Raw genomic sequence first — 13,083 nt, 5'->3', positions numbered from 1 at the left:
ATAATGAAATAATAATAATAATAATAATACGACTTGCAAATAAAATAGCGAGAAGCCAATAATCCAGTGAATCAAAAAATTTTCTTTCAACTTTTAGAAGTCTATTTTTCATTTAATATTTCAAAAAAAAATCATATGGATGGCTTGTTTTGGCGGGCACTAGTAATTAATAGCCGAGCTTTTTTGTTTATTTTTATGGTTGTTTTTTATCAGTTAGGTTTTATACAATGATTTGTCACTAATAAGTTGATCTATTATTGATTTATTAATAATTTATTCAATTATCAATGATAAATCGGTTAATTATGGATTGAAAGTGATTAATCACTTATTATGAGTAATAAACCACTAAATCAATTAGAATTCGTTTAGTATGAGAATTCAAATCAGAGTGATTCTAATCATAAATCACAAAATCAATCCATCATTAATAAACATTTCTTAATCCAGTCATTTTTCTAATTTAACACAGCTTGAATAAAAAAAAGCTTTAAAATGTATATTTACTTTCAAAACCCTTTGTAGTATTATTTATTAGTTTTTTTATAATGAATCCCCTTTATTCCAACACCATAAATGATAAAACGAGCTTCACCTAGGCTCTTGGACGGTGAATATTTTTTTGAACTTTGGACGGTGAATATTTGAGGTGCTTCGAATTCGTCAGTTTAAGCATAATAAAAATCCTTTCAACAAAAGAAAACAAGAAGTAGATTCCTCAACCAAAACCAATAATAGAATCGTTTCAAAATAAAATAAAAATTCTTTCAAGGATTCGTTTTTAATTTTAAATCATAATTTTTAATTTTTTACAATTTTTTTTATAAAAAATTAAAATTTTAAAAATTAAAATTATAAATATGAATCATATATGGAACCGTTTGGAAGATGGGTTCAAACTAGGTGGTTTGAACCAGAATTTAAAAGTGTATTCTTTTCACAACTCAAGTTACAACTTAAATTTTTTTTATGTGTTCTCAAACACTAATAAAAAAGTTAAATTTAAATTTTTATGAGAGAAAATACTATAATAATAAAACTTAAATTGTAAAAAAAATAAAATCTAAATTTTATGAAAGAATCTCTTAACGATAACTTTTTAAATTTAAATTTTTTACGAGCATGAACAAAACCATGGGTTGCCAACCCCTAGGTTGAAACCCATATTCCAAACAACCGTTAAAAGTGTAGGGTAAAAAAATAAAAATCTTGTACATAACGAATATAAAACAAGGGACGTCGTTTTCATTATGCTCCACGCTTCTCAAGGGAAATCAATATCTATATATTCACCACTCTCACACTCAATCTCTCAGTAGCAGACTTGCAGAGAAAGAGAAAGAGATCTGACCCAAATCGAAAATGGAGCAGTTCAAAGGCCAGCCTCGCCTTCCCAAATTCGCCGTCCCCAAACGCTACGACATCAGGCTCAAACCCGACCTCATTTCCTGCAAGTTCGCCGGCACCGTCGCCGTCGACGTCGACGTCGTCGCCGACACTCTATTCATCGTCCTCAATGCCGCCGACCTCTCCGTGGATTCCGCCTCCGTCTCTTTCACCGACCGAAACTCCTCCGAGGTATATCGTGATCTCCGATGTCTGACCTAACCTTGTATTCTCTCTCCTCCTTCCCCTGTCTTCTTCTGCTCTCGTTTTAGATTGTTAAATTGCATTTTGCGGTGTGTCGGTCCGCGTTTTTGGTTTCTAGAGATTACAGAAGAGAGAGAGAAATGGAAAAAATTTGATGGTGAATTTCGACCTAAGTAGAAAAAAAAAATGCTTTTTTAAAATTATTTTTATTGTCGATATTGAGCTTACTTATTTGAGTGCTGATGATTGGCAATCGAAGAAAATGATGAGAAAGATTCCTCAATTATTTTGTGTTTCCTTTTTGTACGATGATAGGTACTGAATAAAGAAGAAAACGCTTGTTAAATTAAGGAAAAAAGGATTACATTTTTGCTTTTTATGATTTGATTTCCAAGTAAATGAAATGGACTTTAATCTGCTTAGAGATTGAGGAGAGGAAAGATAATCTGGAGTATTAGTAGAGCTATTTCCATGGGTCGACATTTTGATGTTCAGTTTCACTTGCATTTCGTTTTTCATTTTTTGTCTTTGGCATGGAAGGAGAGATTTCTGCAATCTGATGACTGAATTTTTATATATTCTTTTTCTGGGGAACAGGTCTTCCGGCCTTCAAAGGTGGAACTTCTTGAAGAAGATGAGATTTTGGTCTTGGAGTTCGCAGAGACACTTCCTATCGGAGTGGGAGTTTTAGCTATTGGGTTTGAAGGGATCTTGAATGACAAAATGAAGGGATTTTATAGAAGGTGATTGGGTTTAGAGTTCATTTATCAGTTTTATTGTACACCAATGTTGGTAATTATTGATGATATGTATACATCTTTGACATGTTACTTATTTTGTTAAGTACTTACGAGCATAACGGTGAGAAGAAGAATATGGCAGTTACACAGTTTGAACCGGCTGATGCTAGGAGGTGCTTTCCTTGTTGGGATGAGCCCGCTTGCAAGGTCTCCATTTCTCTTTTTCATTCACTCTCACCATCTCAGTGAATATAAGACTGATCCTTCTTTCTATTTTTACTTTTTGCATTCTGCTGTAATTTGTAGTGGATACAGTTGTATTTCTCTCATCCATGAAGCTAGTAATTGAATATTTCGTCGAAGTACAAATCTGAAATGGGAATTGGGCTTTCCACATTTTGGCTCAAATAGCATCTTTGTAGTCTATGTCTTGATCTCACTTTTCTTCTCATGGCACTTGGGCTGACAGGCTACGTTCAAGATTACATTGGATGTGCCATCTGACTTGGCATCCCTTTCCAACATGCCAGCCATTGAAGAAAAAGTGGATGGACATCTTAAGACGGTTTCATATCAAGAATCACCAATAATGTCTACATATTTAGTGGCAATCGTTGTTGGTTTGTTTGATTACGTGGAAGATCACACGTCTGATGGTAAATATCATGCACAAGCTCCAGTGTCGCTTATTTGAAGATAATTATGTTCTTAATGAGTGTCTTAATTACTTCTTGTCACAGGGATCAAAGTTCGAGTGTACGGTCAAGTTGGTAAGGCAAACCAAGGAAAGTTTGCGTTGCATGTTGCTGTTAAGACACTTGAATTATACAAAGAGTACGTTTTACATTCAAAAAGTTAATGGAAGTTGCTCATATTACACCTCAATTACATTTTTTTTGCGTGCTTTGAACTAGAGTAATTACTCTGTAAGTTTCTCTCTCTCTCTCTCTCTCTCTTTCTTTTGCCCCCTAATAACTGATGCTGCACGTCCTATAGGTACTTTGAGGTGCCATATCCTTTGCCCAAATTGGACATGATTGCTATCCCTGATTTTGCTGCTGGGGCCATGGAGAATTATGGTTTGGTTACTTACCGTGAAACAGCTTTGCTCTATGATGATCAACATTCTGCAGCTGCCAACAAGCAAAGGGTAAATTAAATCTTTGGAATATTGCTTTGGCGGTCAAAACATGGTTTCTAAATTAGATTTGAGCTATTGTATAATCATCCTCCACTAAATGTTTGATCGTTTCATTTGGATGCTTTGTAAGGTTGCTACCGTTGTAGCCCATGAACTAGCGCACCAATGGTTCGGCAATCTGGTAACCATGGAGTGGTGGACACATCTATGGCTGAATGAGGGATTTGCAACATGGGTAAAATCATTATGGTTCAAAATTTTGTTTTTATGTTCTACCTCTCACAGCGCCTGCTTATCTAGAATAAATTGTATGGAATAGGTGAGCTATTTAGCAACGGATAGCTTGTTCCCTGAGTGGAAAGTATGGACTCAGTTTCTTGATGAATCTGTTGAGGGTCTCAGGCTGGATGGGCTTGAAGAATCTCACCCCATTGAGGTGCTTCTTGTGTAGACTAGTTTATGACATTTTAATATTCCATGAGGTGTTATAATATCAAGTATTTTTCAATTTTTCCTTTGATTACACTTTTCTTTTCAGGTGGAGATAAATCATGCTTCTGAGATAGATGAAATATTTGATGCAATAAGCTATAGGAAAGGTGCTTCTGTAATTCGAATGCTACAAAGCTATCTTGGTGCTGAACCCTTTCAGGTTTACAGCAATTAGCTCATTTTAGAATAATTTTCTAATCTTAAACTTCTATTGTAATGGTTTTAGATGTCTGTTAGGAATTTGACAATGGGAAGTTTAATTGTGGCTGATATTGTTTCAAATATTGTTTGTAATCAGTGAATAGTGGAAATAGAACATAATAATAACTAACATTTAGAAAATTAAGAAGCATCGTAGGAGTCTTGTTTGGTGATAGACATTGATGCACTGTATGTGCTATAGCCTTTTCTTCCTCTGTTCCTCATTTATTATTATTTTTTTTAAAAATTTAAAAAAAAATATTTACATGCTGCGACTAATGTAGATTTTCCTTCTGCGTGTATGTGTGTGGATTTATTTTATTTTTTGTACGATCAGAGATCACTTGCTTCATACATAAAAAAACATGCTTACTCAAATGCAAAGACGGAAGATTTATGGGATGCTCTTGAAGAGGGATCTGGTGAACCGGTGAACAGGCTAATGAATTCATGGACGAAGCAACAAGGATACCCTGTTGTGTCTGTCAAAGTCAAAGATCAGAAATTGGAGTTTGAGCAGGTTTTTTCTTCTCCTTTTCTTTTATTGGTATCCCTACATGCTTATATGATTTCTTAATTTTATTTAAGGTTTTTGGAAACTTACACAGATGTTCTGTGAAAATTTTATGAATTGCAGTCGCGATTCCTGTCAAGTGGTTCCCATGGGGATGGGCAATGGATTGTCCCTATCACATTATGCTGTGGCTCATATGACAAGTGCAAAAGTTTCCTATTAGAAGCAAAGTCTGAAACTCTTTATGTGAATGAATTCCTGGGTTGCTCAATTTCAGGTGATAGAAACAGTGCTACTTGTTCTTGGATAAAACTTAATGTGGATCAGGCAGGTTTCTATAGGGTGAAATACGATGAGCAGCTTGCAGCTAGACTAAGATACGCAATTGAAAAGAACGACTTGTCTGCAACAGACAGATTTGGTAATTTTGATGTTTTTATTTGTACTTGTTTACATTTTTTAGAGTGAAATCTAGTGCCTTACAATTTATTATTTCTTCAACAGGAATTTTGGATGATTCATTTGCCCTGTGTATGGCTCGCCAGCAGTCGTTCGTCTCCTTGCTTACCTTGATGAGTGCTTACAGGGAAGAACTTGAATATACTGTCCTCTCTAACTTGATTACTGTAATGCCTTGCTCTGAGTCCTATCAAGTTATTATTTGAAGTAAATCTCAGTTTTTACTTATTATTTTGGTCTGCATGTTTTGCAGATAAGTCACAAACTAGTAAGGATTGCAGCTGATGCTGTACCTGAGCTGCTAGATCTCATTAAACTATTTTTTATCGGCCTTTTCCAAAACGCTGCAGAGTAAGTTCTTAATACTTGACATACTTTCAATACCTAAACGAGTATGGATCAGGAGGGAGAGTTTGGCGAATTGCCACAATGTTAGCTTCTCTCTCCTTTCTTCCCTTTTGTTTTTATTTTACTTCAACATGTTTGACCATATTTCAGGAAGCTTGGTTGGCAGCCTAAAGCTGGCGAGAGCCATTTAGATGCCATGTTGAGAGGAGAGGTTTTGACTGCCCTTGCTGTATTCGGACATGAACCCACACTGACTGAAGCAAGTAGACGTTTTCATGCATTCTTAGATGACAGAAATACACCTCTCCTTCCTCCCGATATAAGAAAGGTTGTGGAATGTGCAGCAGTGATTAAATACTAGTACCTGGCTACTTAAAACCCCTAATAACATGGTTTGTTGTGGATCATGGTTTGTTTGCAGGCGGCATATGTGGCTGTAATGCTGACAGCCAATGCATCAAATAGATCGGATAATGAATCTCTTCTGGGAGTATATAGAGAGAGTGATTTGAGCCAGGAGAAAACACGCATTTTAGGTAATTAAGAGCTCATTTATTGAAGAGATGTGGAACATAGTAATCTCGAAGCACGTCATACGTTTATTTATTTATTTTTAATCTGTCTTGTAGGTTCCTTGGCATCTTGTCCAGATCCCACTATAATTTTGGAAGTTCTGAACTTTTTGCTTTCTTCTGAGGTAACACAAATTCAACCTTTCTGTTTGCTGAGGCTAAAAGATTCCATACGGGAACATATCTTTATCTGAACACTAAGCATTGAGTTTACTTTGATTTCATCAAAGGTCCGTAGCCAAGATGCTGTTTTTGGACTTGCTGTTGGCATAGAAGGACGTGAAGTAGCTTGGACGTGGCTGAAGGTAAATAATCACCTTTTGGGTGTAAAAGTACTACCATATATTAGAAGAGCGTGTTAAAGATGTTGGCCGAAAATTATAAAAGTAAGAGAACTAATAAGAATTTATATGCGGCTTACAGTGAATACAAATTGCCTTACACATGTCCTGCTCTTGTCAGTGAAAATTTCATTATGCTTCTCTCTGCATTTTGTTGTAACCTCAAAATTTCTCTCAAATGATGCTCATTCCCATGCTTTTAACTTTCTGACTCTAGGATAACTGGGAGCACATCTCAAAAACCTGGGGTTCTGGATTTTTGATTACTCGCTTTGTCAGCGCAATCGTCTCACCGGTTTGCTCTTTTTCTCTTAAATCTGTCTTATTTCACGTTTGTTCCTCACTCAAGTTGTTGTTGCTCCAGTCTTGTGTTCTTTACTTTCTGATCGGTTCAGTACCTGATTTAGTTCTTTAAAATTCAGTAGATGATGAATTCTTAGTCAACTATTTTTTCTTTTCTACTTCTGCGGTTATCGTCTTCTACAGTTTGCTACATTTGAGAAGGTCAAGGATATAGAGGAGTTCTTTGCGAGCCGTACTAAGCCCTCAATAGCTAGAACCTTGAAGCAGAGCATTGAGCGAGTGAACATTAATGCAAAGTGGGTTCAGAGCGTTCAGAGCGAGAGCCTGCTCCTCTATTCAAATTAAAAACAAGAACATTACCTTGTCATTTTTTTGGGACATATATTGGCCTCCCGACTTCACCATAATCTAAATCTTTCATATCTCTTCTACAATACGGTTTCGTCCTGTAATTATACAACCTCCAGGGCTAAAGTTATTTAAGGTGTGTTGGGAACTCATTTCAAAATAATTTTGTTTTTAGTATGAAAATAGAAATGAAAACGTTTTCATTTTTATTTTGGAATCATTTTTAAAAATGCGTTTAGTAGTTTTATTCAGAGATTATTTTTAATTTTAAAAAAAAAGGAAAACTGCGTTTGGTAATTTAATTTTTAAGAACATGTAATAATGTTTAAAATAATAATATATTAAATAAATAATAATTTAAACAAAATTTGTGAAAAATCTCCCACAGACATCAACCTAATTTCATTCCAAAGTAATTATAAGTTTCTTCTCTAAATATTAAGGGCTCAATTTCATACTTTCAGAAAAGAAATAAGGAAACCAAAAAACCATTTAACATATTTAAATCGGCAATTCTTCGACTGCCCAGGCAAGAGGATGACCAGAAAACTTGTTCAGACTTTTGGAGCGACCCAGGTAAGGACGTGGCTGTGATCATCCCCCTTGACTTGTTCTGGTCTAAAATGGGTCACAAAAGAAAGTGGTGAGAACAAAATTTAGGTGAGAGTTACTGGTCCTGAATTTGTTAGAAATTGCATACACCATGTCCGGATCTTCAGGGGCATTAGGAAGGTCGTCAATGGCCTCCTCCTACTCCAAATCTCATGGTTGTCATCATCATCATCCCCAGAGAAGACCGAAGAAGAGAGACCGGAGCAAACAGGAGAAAACTGACGAACTGTAACCGGAGAAGAGGATGAGAAGAGAACGGAGAAATTTAGGAAGAGATCTTGTGTGAGAAGTGACGGGCAAAAAAACATTTCAGAGGAGAGAAAATGGAAATGGAAAAAATGAAAACGAGTTTAATTCGTTTTCAGAATGGTGGTAGTTTTTGGGAAAAATACAAAAACGATTTTGTTTTCATTTCTGGTATGGTGTTGAACCAAACACCATCTTTATGCTGTTTTCATTTTTCTCTCCTCGGAAAACGTGAAGAACGTTTTCAAAAATAGAAACAAACAAACCCTTAATAATGCATGCGGCTGCTTATATAATTCTCAAATCCGAAAAGCAAATATAATGTCAATCAATTAATGCGTAACATATAATCATAAATTATTCTCACTAAACTTTAAGTCATTCCTAATTTAACCCTTAAACTTATTATTCTCACTTATAACCCTTAAATTTTAAGGTCATTAACCCTTAAACTTTAAAAACTCATTTTGCCTCTTAAATTTTAAATTGTTCTCACTTAACTTTTTATGTTGTAATTTCTATTAAAATCATAAGAAAAAAAAAAAAGAGAAAAATGTAGTAATGTAGTTGTTATCTATTTTTTTTTATAACTAGAAAGACTACATGACTGCGTTATTTATTTATTTTTATATATTTTTTTAATAGAAATTATAATATATGGGGTTAAATAAGAATAATTTAAAATTTAGAAGACAAAGTGCAAGTCTTTAAAATTTAAGAGAGAAACTAGAGATGATCCTAAAATCTAGGAGTACCAGTAATAATATTAATAATCCTACAATCATAAAAATCATTGTAAATTTGCATATTGTTATGGCATAAAACAACAAGAAAGTTAAAAAGAAAAAACAAGCATAAGCTAATTCTAAAATTTGCTACTCTTATAAGCACCGCGTGGTTGAAATAATACCAAGTAAAACACCCCACAGAGCCGTTTGAACTCGGAGGCATAATGAATACAGTTTTTCCCACCATGTGGAATCCATCCAAATGTCTACCATCTTCTTTCTTTTTTCCTTTTTTTTTTTTTTGTTTTTGGAGATTCCTACGACATGCATCTACGATTTACACAGCCAGCAGCAACTGGGATACAACAAGACCCTTACGACCACTGAAAATTCTATAAATATGTGGAATGTTCTTCTGCTATATAGTACATACGAGGCTGCTGGCATTCTCATTTAAGTAATCGAGCCCTGGTGAAAAAGAAATGGGCAAAACGATATCGGGTTATAACGAGTTTTTCATCGTACGTTCACAGGCCATCGTACGTCTCACAGAAACCATCACGTTTTGGTCTTGAACTTTCTTTGAGATTTCAAATCAACCACGATCACCGTGATGTTATCCTTGCTTCCTTTTTGAAGCGCACGGTTCGAGAGATACTCTGCTGCTGCTTGAGCTGCGGGATCGATTCCCTCTCCCCTCTCTTGGGGAAGCGTAATGCCGTTCTTTTTGTGCCAGAGAAGAATTCGCCTCCGAGCCAGATCACATACTTCTTCATTTGTCATTACATCCCATAGACCGTCGCTGGCCAGAATGAGGCAATCATCTTCTTTTGCCCGCGGAAGAAACGTCACTTCTGGTTCTGGAATGATCCACGGTTTCAAGTATCTATCACCTGCAAGCCACCATCATCGTTACAAGTACTACTGGAATTTGATTATTACTTGATCGGTTGTTTTGCGCGCCCGATGCCATAAAGGTTTAAACATGCCACGAGACGTTTGAACGCATTTTGAAAAAAAAAAAAAAAGACGGCTATGCAAGTTCTTGACATAGCTTAGTCCATATTGTTATGCGAAAAAAGTACTCTAAAGGGCTGTCCTGAAATCACAAATCATCGCAGGAGAGATAAAGAAGCAACTATCACTTCAGACAACCGGGAAACTATACTGCAATGAAATGAATAAATTGGAACCACCAAGTATATTTAGAAGTCTTGGCACCAATAATTATACCAAGTCAATTACTTGAGTGCAAATTCTACACAATCAGTACAAATCTTTGAGACCAGTTACTGACATCCAAATGTATACTTTAGAATTAAAGGCTATGTTGAGAATGTAGTTCTTAGTTCCCGGAGAACCAAAAAAAACAGACGGCTAATACAATTTCTCTTGGATGCTTAATCGTCTTATACAAAAACCAATCAAAATTTGGCGTATTCTAAAAATAATAATAAAATAAAATAAAAATCCCTTTGCCTTTATACTTAATCCCATTAAATTCAACTGAATTCATCACAGTAGAGTAAACATCTACGTACCATAGGTTATCTACTGTTGGCATTAGAAAGCAGCAGTTTTAGCAACACATTTTACATTGTGACATTGCTTTACAACATACTTGGTTAACGTAGCCAATGAATCTATATCCAGAAATGAAAACAGAGCTAAAGCGTATCAACTATCGAAAACTGCAAAGCGCCAAGGCAAACATCTAAATAATGACTAAATAATTAATAGATTTTTCATCAGAAAAACCTATGATGATGGCATAGCTCCTGGGAAAACTAATGTTATTAAAAGCTAAGCTAAGCTAAACTAAACTAAGCTAATCAGAGGAGGGAAGGGAGAGAGAAAAAGGTTAAAGCGAAGTGCGCACCAATAGATCTTGACATAGCGAGAACGCCAAAAACACGATGTCCATTCCACTGAATCACCTTGCCCCCGGCTGCTTCAATCCTTGCATATTCATCTTCCCTGTCTGGCTGAAAACAGATTCTCACAACACAATCAGTTATAGTAAAATGAAAACAAGTTCAACATTCAGCGGCAAAATGTGTCAAGCAACATAAACGTAATCAAGAGTTCTTACTTTATGATCCACTGACAATGCGATGGCTTCTTTCCCACGGCATAGAACTGCTCTCGAATCTCCACAGTTTGCTACTATGATGTGAGATGAGCAGACAACGGCAACAACAGCGGTGGAACCGACAGTTTCTGGCGCAACAGGGTCAACGCTAGCTTTTCCTCCAACTTCAGCATCGACCTTATGAAAACAATTCGTGAATGCCTTTCTCCACTGCTCTTGGCAATTTTCCTTAATACTAACATTGCTCAGACCATCTTTAACGCACTCTATCTCTTCGGCCAAAGCCAAGTGGAGACGATCACGGCAATAGTTTGCAACCTGAAGGGCAAAAATGCCAATCCATGATAGAAAGTCAGTAATAGAAAGACGTCAGTTTAATAATAGCTAGTAAGAAAAGCACCAAGAATAGAAAGAAATGACATATGGTACCTGAGAGCCTCCATGACCATCATATACTCCAAAGAAATGAACAGTCTGCCAATTCAAATAGTTGCTCATTCCGTCAATTACATGGTCACCAATCAGCAATTGGATAGGAATTTTCAGGAACTGAGGTACAGTCGCAAATGCATCTTCCATCTCAGGTCTTCTACCACAAACAGATGTAAATCCCCAAAGGGCCACGTAATCCACCTCAAAGACACTGCGTGCAATAACTGCTCCTTTCTCCACAGGCAACTGAAGAACTACTTCAGATGATTTTGAGTGAGACCCATCTCCAATGTCACCTGCAAGGCTGACTGCAACGGCAAGAGGATCACTCACAATATCTGTATCAACATTTGACTCTGCCAATTTTGAAATCTTAGCAACAACGTCGACACTGCAAATGCTCTTCCCGAGGTCCACAGAACTAGGTGTCCCAACGTCGAAACTAGAATCAAAACCGAAAAAATCCTCCCCACATATGCTGCTACTCTCACTTGCCACCGAGCTATCAAGAATCTGATCACCCTCCACAGATAAACAATCATCTTCCTCGCATTCGTGTACTATTGAATCATCACCGGCAACCCAGTTGATCTTATTATGAGATATCATATCCAACAAAGGAGATTGCCCTCCCCTATCCTCTTTCTGTGCCGAACCCGCTATAGCACTTACTTCATTATCTAGACGATTACATTCACATTCCTCCTCACCACCCTCGAGCTTCTCGGAGGAGACCTTAGGAGCAGAATCAGATAACAAGCCAGCCGTGTCGGTCATTAGCTTAAGTCTTGTGATATCCAAGTGGTTATTTGCTATGGTTGGGTTATCACAGACTGAATTGCCTACCCCAAATGGCACCGCGACCGCCGGAGACATCTCCTCCATCAAAATCCTTATCTTGGCAGTACAAAAAGTAACCCCACAACCCCTCCAGAGCCACACAACCAGTCATTTTTCAACCAAACTATGACCTTCTTCTCCTCTCTTTAAGAATGATCCTGGAATGTGAGTGGTGGGTTTTAACACGACATTTTCCATGCCTAACAAGCTCAATTAAGACTTAAAGAAAAGATGGAGCACAGTTCAGGCTTTTGGAATGTATGGATGAGCTAAAAGGTGGTGAAAAGGAAATGGCAAGTCAGATCTGGTCAACAACAATGGATCCAAACTTCCATTTTTGTGCAACTTTAACCCAAATTAGATTTTTTTAAAAATAATGGTAATAATTTGACACACAGACACACACGTTTAGGCCTTGTCAACTTCCTCCTCTCTAGACTCTTCTCTATCCACCTCCATCAGCTACAGCAAGAAGCAACCAGAAAACAACTTTAAATTGTGTAGCCAAAAAATAAATAAATAAATAAAAAGAAAAACTATAAACCAATTAAAACTTGAAACCAACACCACCTTATCTCTAAACACAAGACAGAAAGAGAAAAAGGGTCACAAGAAGGCATAGTCCCAAGAATCACAAGAAAAAACCCCCCATAAAAAGAAAGTACCCTTTTCTTTTCTCACATATCCCTTCACTTCCCTGGATCTGAGGCAACCCATCTGAGCCTCTTGTGATTCAACTCTCTCTCTCTCTCTCTCTCTCTCTCTCTCTCTCAAATAATTTATCACAATCATTATTAATCGGAAAAAAAAAAGGAGGAAAAGAAGAGAAGAGAAAGCTACCTAATTTGTCAACTGTTGAGTTTTCTCTTCCCACCTTCCTCCTTTCTCTAATTGGTCAATTCCTTCTCTGAAGGAAATCCATGGAAAACATCAGAGAATCAGAAAATGAGGAAATGCTTACCAATTAATTACAACGACTCAAAAACGACTTTGTGTGTGTGTGCGTGTGTGTGTTGTCTTTTTTTTTTTTTCTAATGATTCTTTTTATCTATATAAATCTGGGATTTGAGATTTGGGATAGCAA

The 13,083-nt window shown here is 36.5% G+C and overlaps 2 protein-coding genes across 3 annotated transcripts; one reads left to right on the top strand and one right to left on the bottom strand.

Moving 5' to 3' along the window:
* Positions 1–1,266: 1,266 nt before the first annotated feature.
* On the top strand, positions 1,267–7,046 carry LOC21386557 (aminopeptidase M1). The gene is made up of 19 exons (XM_010096663.2): positions 1,267–1,578; positions 2,188–2,333; positions 2,435–2,537; positions 2,800–2,986; positions 3,071–3,164; positions 3,327–3,480; positions 3,602–3,706; positions 3,791–3,907; positions 4,010–4,123; positions 4,502–4,684; positions 4,802–5,099; positions 5,183–5,304; positions 5,391–5,488; positions 5,636–5,813; positions 5,907–6,021; positions 6,115–6,182; positions 6,288–6,362; positions 6,616–6,693; positions 6,885–7,046. The coding sequence occupies exons 1-19, from the start codon at positions 1,363–1,365 to the stop codon at positions 7,044–7,046; spliced, it is 2,613 nt and encodes an 870-aa protein (XP_010094965.1). The 5' UTR covers positions 1,267–1,362.
* Positions 7,047–8,767: 1,721 nt separating this feature from the next.
* On the bottom strand, positions 8,768–13,083 carry LOC21386556 (probable protein phosphatase 2C 53). 2 transcript variants are annotated; one of them, XM_024164669.1, is made up of 6 exons: positions 12,840–13,083; positions 12,406–12,461; positions 11,157–12,157; positions 10,728–11,045; positions 10,515–10,620; positions 8,768–9,528 (listed from the first exon to the last, which is right to left on the bottom strand). In XM_024164669.1, the coding sequence occupies exons 3-6, from the start codon at positions 12,042–12,044 to the stop codon at positions 9,194–9,196; spliced, it is 1,647 nt and encodes a 548-aa protein (XP_024020437.1). In that variant the 5' UTR covers positions 12,045–12,157; positions 12,406–12,461; positions 12,840–13,083; the 3' UTR covers positions 8,768–9,193. The 2 variants fall into 2 exon arrangements, with proteins under 2 accessions (XP_024020437.1, XP_010094964.1); XM_010096662.2 differs by lacking the exon at positions 12,840–13,083 and adding an exon at positions 12,570–12,611 and having other exon boundaries at positions 11,157–12,461.

The sequence above is a fragment of the Morus notabilis genome, unplaced genomic scaffold (assembly GCF_000414095.1).
Source record: "Morus notabilis unplaced genomic scaffold, ASM41409v2 Scaffold2467, whole genome shotgun sequence".
Taxonomy (NCBI): Eukaryota; Viridiplantae; Streptophyta; class Magnoliopsida; order Rosales; family Moraceae; genus Morus; species Morus notabilis.
This window is presented reverse-complemented; position numbering and strand designations above follow the sequence as displayed.